The sequence below is a fragment of the Octopus bimaculoides genome, chromosome 26, assembly GCF_001194135.2.
Source record: "Octopus bimaculoides isolate UCB-OBI-ISO-001 chromosome 26, ASM119413v2, whole genome shotgun sequence".
NCBI lineage: Eukaryota > Metazoa > Mollusca > Cephalopoda > Octopoda > Octopodidae > Octopus > Octopus bimaculoides.
The window spans coordinates 24494785-24503671 of NC_069006.1; the positions used below are offsets into that span (position 1 = coordinate 24494785).

Below are 8887 nucleotides of genomic sequence, written 5' to 3' on the forward strand. Positions count from 1 at the left end.
ATATTTTCTCTCCATTCTTTTCCTCTCGATCCTTTCTGCTGAAGATCGTGGGTTTGAAACGCCAAGCTAATACACCCTCACCTGTCTTCGCCTTTTATTTTCTGTAAATTTGAACTATATATACACACACACATTAATAGTTTAGTTGGAACACATTGTCCATTCCTTTTTTTTTTTTTTTTATCTAAATTTAATCTTGTTTTTCTTCTCGTCTTCAGCATAAAGCAGATGATGCTCACAGTGCTCTAACTAAGCTTGGACCAAAAATTGATATGGTAAATATTAATTTTATTTCACTCTGTATCGCAGCTAACTTAGAAGTAGGGAGTACTTAGGATGTTGTCTCATCCCATTTAATGTTTTAAGTAAAATTTCCCTACTCTACTCATAAGCGCAGGCGTGGCTGCGTGGTAAGAAGCTTGCTTCCCAACCACATTATTCCAGGTTCAGTCCCACTGCATGGCACCTTGGGCAAGTGTCTTCTATTGCTTTATGTTGATGAAAGCCTTGTGAGTAGATTTGGTAGACGGAAACTTTGAGGAAGCCCATCATATATACAAGTGTGTGTCTTCGTGTCTGTGTTTGTCCCCCATCACCGTTTGACAACCGGTGTTGGTGTGTTTACTTCCCCGTGTCTTAGTGGATCGGTAAGAGAGACCAATAGAATAAGTACCAGGCTTTACGCAATAAGTCTTTGTCCAACCCTTCCAGGCAGTGCCCCAGCATGGCTCCAGTCAAATGACTGAAACAAGTAAAAGATGAAGGGTAAACAATACTCTGTTCCCACCTTCCTTTTCTCTCTCTCTCTCTCTCTCTCTCTCTCTCTCATGTCAAGGGATGCATCTCTCATTCTTTATGATTAAAGAAGTAAATGCTAATTATTTTAGCCCATCCTCATCAGTATCTACAAAGGATGTTAAGACATATTAATTACTTTAGCTAAGTAATTTTATCAGGGCTTTTTTTTTTTTTATATTTTTTTCATGCTAACATTATTTTCTTACCAAATGTTGTTCAGAATCTTCCTTTATCATTCCAGCCTTTGTACAACCAACCTTCTGATACAAGCATGTATCATGGGAACAAATTAAAGTAAGTTGGACTTTTTTGAGGCAGGGTAGGGTCTCTCCCACTCTCTCTTTCTCTCTATCTCTTTCTCTGTATCTCTCTCTGTCTCTCACTCTCTCTCAATTTATTATTTCTAGTTTCTATTTACAATATGGTTTGAAGACACTTCACCTGTCTAACGACAGTTGAATCTTTATGCAAAATTACCCTCCCCCCAAAGTTTTGTGTGTGTGGTTGGGTATGTTATGTGTGCTCTTGTACTTTGTGAGTGTGCTCTTGTACTTTGTGAGTGTGGTCATGTACTTTGTGAGTGTGGTCATGTAATTTGTGAGTGTGGTCTTGTATTTTGTGAGTGTGGTCATGTAATTTGTGAGTGTGCTCTTGTACTTTGTGAGTGTGGTCATGTAATTTGTGAGTGTGGTCATGTAATTTGTGAGTGTGCTCTTGTACTTTGTGAGTGTGCTCTTGTACTTTGTGAGTGTGTGTGCTTATCTACTTTGTGTGTATGTATGTGTGTGTGCATGCATGTGTACATTTGTATGTATGTATGTATGCGATATGTGCGCTCCGTGATAGATTGTGTACTTCTTGACTGAAATGACATTAAGGTTGATCACATAAATAATATTTCTATTAAATTTTTTGCCAGATACCAAATGTTCAAGAAACGGTTAATCGTACACTTTAAGCTGCGTTTCAAAGAACGCAAGCAGCGAGTAAGTTTCTTTCATTTATTCTAGAACTGTTTTATTAAATCTAGTAATTCGTACCATTCTTTTCAAACATCTCACAAAAACAATTTAAAAATATGAATTCATTTAATGAACTAAGTTTTAAATTCCTTCTGATGGTTCATTGATTTGTTATAATTAAAAATATTTTTGTGTAGCAATAAGCTACAGCAAAACTCTGGAAATAGAAGCTAACAATGGAAAGAAATTGTAATTGTACCAATACCCCTACCACTGTGAAGGCACGTGGCTTGGTGGCTAGGGATTGTGAGTTCAATTCCTGGCAGTACATTGTCCTTGAGCAAGGCACTTTATTTCACCTTACTCCAGTCCACTCAGCTGGCAAAAATGAGTAGTACCTGAGTTTTAAAGGGCCAGCCTGGTCATCGTCTGTATCATGCAGAATCTCCCTGAGGACTACAATAAGGGCACGCATGTCTGTGGAGTGCCCAGCCACTTCATCATTTAACGTCTGTTTTCCATGCTGGCATGTGTTGGACGGTTCAACTAGAATCTGGGAAGCCAGGAGGCTGCACCAGGCCCCAATCTAATCTGGCGGTGTTTCTACAGCTGGGTGCATTTTATGTGCCACCAGCACGCACAAGCAGGCCGTTTCATTGGTCGGATCAACTGGGACTCCTGTCGTTGTCATAACAAAAGAGAGGGCCAGTTTAAACCCCAACTCTACTTCCACAAAGAAAGCATCATGAAATATCGAAGAAGATTTATAATTAATTTTTCTCTCTTTCTTGCTTTTTCCCACCCTTATATAACAACCAACCACATTTTCAAATTTGTTTCCAAACCTAATTTAATGACGTTGAATAGTTTATCCTGTCCTATCTTTTTCGCATTATTCTATTGACCAACATGCATGCTTTGCTTTTTGTTTTTTATCAGAATCCTATCCAACTAACCATTATGTTATGTTCTGTTGACTACTTGCTTTCCCTTTTTTTTTTTTTTCTATAGGAACGATATCTAACTGACCGTTATGACCAACTAATGCAAGCCTGGCTCAAGAAAATAGAACGTCTGGAAAATAATGCGAAACGAAAGTGAATATACGAATAATTTTTTTTTTTTACATATCAAATTTTGCTTACATTATTTTTTTAAGAGTCTTTTCTTTTAAAGAAGCTATTGTTTATTAAATATTTGTTTCTTGTGTTTGCATAAGAGTGAACTTATGCAAGATTATAACTCTTAAGGAATAGGTAAATATTAAACTCATTTGGGTGTATACTGCTGCCATTCATGAAATCCTCGTGTAGCAACCATCTAAACTCTTCTTAGATATATAGAGAAATTTAATTAGCGAGCTTATATGTCAATCAAGATGAGGATAATTGTCAAACTAATATATACTCTATACATATTGTCACTGTTGTTTTTTTTTTGTCTAACGATCTATCTCCAATTTATAATTATTTCTCAGATCCAGAGATTGTAAGATGCGAGAATTCTATGAAAAGGTATTTCCTGAAATTAAAAAGGCTCGTGAAGATAAAGAAAGGTTTGCAAGGTAATTTTCAACAAAAAATTTATAAAAGGTTTTGTTTTTTTTCCCCCATTAAGAAAAATCTTTATTTTTTCCAGCAATGTATGTATAATTATTTATTTAATATTATAATCGTGTATGTTTTTTAATTTTTTTTTTTTTTTGGTTTTTAATTTTAAGTTATGGCTTAACTAAACTTAGATAACCCCCCACCTCCCATTAAAATTAAAATTTTTAAGAAAATCATTTCTTTCTGTTAATTGCAGAGATCCTTTTTCTTTATAAACGGTAACCAGTAGAGCTGCTTATTAGTAATCAAAATAGCTATATATATTCATACATACATCATACATGGTTGTACGTGTGGTTGTGGTGGTGGAGGTGAATGTGTGCATTTCTGATGACAGACACAAGAAAAAAGAACTCAATACACACAGAATTTATATATTTATTAATATCTGAGCAGTCATGCCAGCATCACACAGTTTCCTATCACCATTTTTTATGCAATAAATATAATATATTAGTTGTTCAGGTTAACTCTACGGATATTCTGTAGAAATTATGGCTGGCACTGGTTTTTGCTTCTATGTTTCATATCCGAGATGTCAGATACAAACAGATGGGTAATAACTATATTTCAGAGGGATTTTGCCTCTTCATCAGCACCCATCTACCCCATGAATCATCCTTGAACACATTGCTTAAAAGAAGAAGAAAAAAGAGAAATCTATTGATTGGCGGGCTTCATAGATTTCTTACTCTAAGATTTGGCAATTTACTTTTCTTGCACAGAATACTCTTGAACCATTTAGAAGTAAATGATGAAAATGAATGAATGCTAGGTTTTGCTGGAATTTGTAGCGCTTCAGACAAAATATGTTATTGTTAGTTAGCATTATAAAGACCAATAAAATATAAACCGGTCTATTGAAGTTTAAGGTTGATAGAAATTGCTATACCTCCCTCATAAAACTGTAACACTTCTAGTAATATTAGATATATGTGCAGGAGTGGCTGTGTGGTAAGTAGCTTGTTTACCAACCACATGGTTCCGGGTTCAGACCCATTGCATGGCGCCTTAGGCAAGTGTCTTCTAATATAGCCTCAAGCCGACCAAAGCCTTGTGAGTTGATTTGGTAGACGGAAACTGAAAGAAGCCTGTCCTATATATATGTGTGTGTGTCTGTGTTTTCTCCCCCAACATCGCTTGACAGCTGATGTTGGTGTGTTTGCATCCCCCATCACTTAGCGTCTGCCCCTACGTTCTGAGTTCAGATTCCGCTATAGTCAACTTTGCCTTTGATCCTTTCAGGGTCAATTAAATAAGTACCAGTGAAACACTGGGGTCAATGAAATCAACTAGCTCCCCTCCGCCCCAAATTTCAGACCTTGTGCCTATAGTAGAAAGGATTATTATTATTATTATTGTGGCGGTGAGCTGGCAGAATCATTAGCATGCCAGACAAAATGCTTTGTGGCGTATTGCCCGTCTTTACGTTCTGAGTTCAAATTCCGCCAAGGTCGACTTTGCTTTTCGTCCTTTCATGATTGATAAATTATGTACCAGTGAAACACTGGGGACAATGTAATCAACTGTCCTGACTATCCCCTGCTCCATATTTCAGGCCTTGTGCCTATAGGAGAAAGGATTATTATTATTATTATTATCATTTTCCCTAAAATTCCCGACATTATAAAGTATAAGGATCTCCATATTGCTTAGGTTCTGGTAGCAAAGCATGTTCCTCCACATTCCTCTTTCTGCTCCGATTCCACACTGATATGTTTTGTTTGTTTTTGCTTTTTTTTTCTTCTTTTTTCTTCCTTGACGTGTGTGGCTTCATATTTTACGTTCATTTTATTTATGTAGCAGAGAGCTTTGTATTTTCGCTTGAGTTGCTGAGGTTTTTTATGGGCTTTTTTTTTTGTTTTGTTTTTTTGTATGGTGTTTCTTATAATTATTTTAATTTTTGTGTGTATACATCTTGTTTTCTGTCATAACACTTTTCTTGCACAGACCTCTCTCTTTCTCTCTCTCTCTCTCTCTTATATATATATATAATCTTGTGAGGATCGCATTGAAAAAATGTTTTCTGCTTAAATTTTGAACATACTTGGTCATTCTAAATTGCATATACCCACATGCACAACTATTATGTTATAAGAAAGCGTATGTATGTATATATGCATATATATGTGTGTGTGTGTATATATATGTCTGTCTGGTGTAGTCTTCTACCTGGCTGGCTCTTGTCAAGCCATCCAACCCATGGAAGGTGGACATTAAACAATGATGATATATATATACACACACACACACACACATACATACACTCATTTACATATATGCATATAGATATATAAATATATACCTATACATGAAGATAAACACCACACACACAAGCATATGCATAGATATATTTATATAAACAGGTTTTATTATAAAAGAATATTTCTGTAATATGAGAATCACTTACCAATATCTCAAATAAGCACCATGGGCCTTCTATTCCAAACTGGGCCTCCCACAAGCTTCACTTAACAAAATTATTTTTTCTCCCCACCCCCCTTGTCTACCTGTCTATGCACTGCTGAAATTGGTGTACATGGACTATGCTCATTGTTGTTTTATGCCATTAAATATGGCACTTGCTGATATAATTAGTAGTGTGTCTCTCTGTCTGTGTGTCTGATCCCTACCCTTTCTGATCTACATCAAAACCAGGTATCTACTGGAGTTCTTTTACTATGTTTGCATTTAATGGAAATACTAAAACACTAAAAACTTTGGTATGATTTCCCCATTTGGGTCCCCTTCCCTTTGTCAACCACTTTACAGAATATTCTAGGTGTATTTTTCATGGCACCAGCACTAATGAGGTCACCAGGTTACTTGAAAGACAAGACCTCTCAGCAGGGTGGTGGGTATGTAATATGGAGTGGGGATGACTTTGTGCCAGGTGTCAAAAAGTTAATGTACGATAGAGGGATAGGAACAGGTGTGTTGCTTGAGAGGAGATACACCACCACCGCATCAGCTGATTGTGGACTGTTAGGTAACTAATTAACTAAACTAATTAACTAAACAAACATTGGGTGACGGTGCAAATACTTGGGGTACCTAGGCAAAAGGGATGCTGTTTGAATCTGGTTTAGCTACCTTTTTATCTCTGGATGTTTAACTAGTTAGTGTTGGGTTGATTGTATTGTGAATTAAGACTTTTGGTGTGTGATTCTGACAATCAAACTTGATGTAACAATATCGTAATAGTGTCTTTAAACAAGGTCTATAACTCTGATCCAACTTAGTTGTGATCTGTAACAGATTTAGGTGAAGAAAAAGGCAAAACCTGATTACAAAAGATTTTTTCCAGTTCTTTCCACAAATATCCAGTTTCTCCATTCTTGCTCATGTTGTCAATTACTCTGAATTTCTTGAAATTCTTCAAAGTGATATTTGGATCTACTTGTCATACATAAGGGATTACCCTAGATGTTAATTCTATTTGAATTTCTTTTTTGTTGTCCTTTTTCCTCTAATATAATATATACCTGCTAACACGGAACCCTACTATGGATCCCTAGCTCCTGCCTCAGCTGTGAACTTGGAACCTAACGGATGACCAATTATAGCACTTACTCAGCGTACCTATTCATTTAGATCACCAGTGAACTAAACCCCTCATATTTTATACACACACACACACACACACACACATATATAATATATTAAAGATTGATAGAGAAGATGGAATGTACCAAAAATCTTATTACCACAAAAATTTGACTTCTATGTCATTTTTAAGACCCTTTCCCGACCTGCATTAAATGAAGTAAATGGACAAGGATGAGCTCTCACTAACAACTTCATTGTTTTCGTATTTTTCCGTTGTTATTTGGTATTACCTGATTTACATATTAGAACAGGAATAAAAATAATAATAATAATAATAATAATAATGTCACCTTGCAGCTGCTTTAGCACTCCCCTTTAAATTGCATGGGTGTTGGCAGAGGGTGTGAAGTTTCATTCTCTTTAAATTGTTGGTCATGTGATGAATTCGTTGTTGTTGCAGTACCTACATAAATATATACATATATATGTATACACACACACGGACGTGTGTCTACATATATATATATATATACATGCGCGCACGTATGTGTGTGTGAATGTGTATATATATATATATAGACGTGTGTGTATATGTCATCATTTAACATCCATCTTCCATGTGTGTATATATGCATGTATGTATACACATACATACACACATACACGTATGTATATGTATACATGCATATACACACACAAACACAGACAATTGTTTTATTTCTTGTTACTGACATAGCACCACCCCTACTGTCACCACCACCACCATCACCATCATCATCATCATTTCCCTGCTACATGAGTGAAGCATGGTGTTTATTGTGTGACATTTGTGTCTTTTTTTTCTTCTTTTTTTTAATGTTATGATGTGACTGACACTGCATGAGAATGAATGAAGCTCATTGTTTTTTCAGATCACAAGAATGTCAGATTTTTTGTGGTTGTTGTTGTGTCTTGTGCAATCTCGTTTTCGGCTTTTTGCAGAACCTTTTTTTTTTTATTAATCTTGGTCATATTTATCCATCTCTTGTCCTTTCTCTCTCTCTCACAATAATTGTTTTGTATATTTATTTTGTTGTTGTTGTTGTATAGCCCCAGGTCAGTCTTGCACCTCATTGGAACCTATTGCATGTAGAGGACTACATTATCTAGTACATTCCTTATTTTTCAAGATGTCAGATGTAATTCGAGGGAAATTTGGCTGCTGTTTCTAGCAGGTCCGGTAATCACTTCAAAGGCCCTGTCAGTGCTTTCTTTCTGTTGCTTATTTGCTTTTTATTACATAATGTAGATATTCTCAGAATATTTAACTATTCTACTATAGACACACACGCATGTGTGTGTGTGTGTGTGTGTGAATGGGTGGACAAATGAAAGAAAGTGCACTCAACACATTTATTGGGAGTTACATGCATTATTCAAAATAGTTTGATTCAGACTCCGTGCAGCTTTAAATTTCGAAGCCCCTAAGGGAGCCTATCTCCTCAGCCTGGTGGGAATTTGAATTGGATTCTTATCAGCCTGAGGAGATAGGCTCCATTAGCGGGTTCGAAACTTGAAGCTACACAGAACCTGAACAAGACCGTTTTGAATAATATAATACAATATATATAAATTATAGGCACAGGTGTAACCGTGTGGTAAGAAGCTTGCTTCCCAACCACATGGTTCTGGGTTCAGTCATCCTGTGTAGCTGTGTAGCACCTTGGGCTGACCAAAGCCTTGTGAGTGGATTTGGTAGGTGAAAACTGAAAGAAGCCCGTCGTATACATATATATATATATATATTTATGTGTGTGTGTGTATATGTTTGTGTGTCTGTCTGTTTACATCCCTGAAACTTAGCAGTTCGGCAAAAGAAACCGATAGAATGAGTTCTAGGCTTACAAAGAATAAGTCCTGGGGTCAGTTTCTTCAACTAAAGGTGGTGTTCCAGCATGGCCACTGGAACAAATGAAAAGGAAAAAAAAA

At 36.2% G+C, this 8887-nt stretch overlaps 1 protein-coding gene across 1 annotated transcript in view; it reads left to right on the forward strand.

The window, feature by feature from the left end:
* Positions 1–8887, forward strand: part of LOC106875842 (nuclear receptor corepressor 1) — a 114665-nt gene that overhangs the window by 63927 nt on the left and 41851 nt on the right. Inside the window, exons 7-11 of the mRNA XM_052976932.1 lie at positions 219–275; positions 1019–1092; positions 1718–1784; positions 2772–2857; positions 3238–3324. Of these exons, the coding sequence (XP_052832892.1) occupies positions 219–275; positions 1019–1092; positions 1718–1784; positions 2772–2857; positions 3238–3324 (371 nt within the window). The remainder of the gene's footprint in view (positions 1–218; positions 276–1018; positions 1093–1717; positions 1785–2771; positions 2858–3237; positions 3325–8887) is intronic.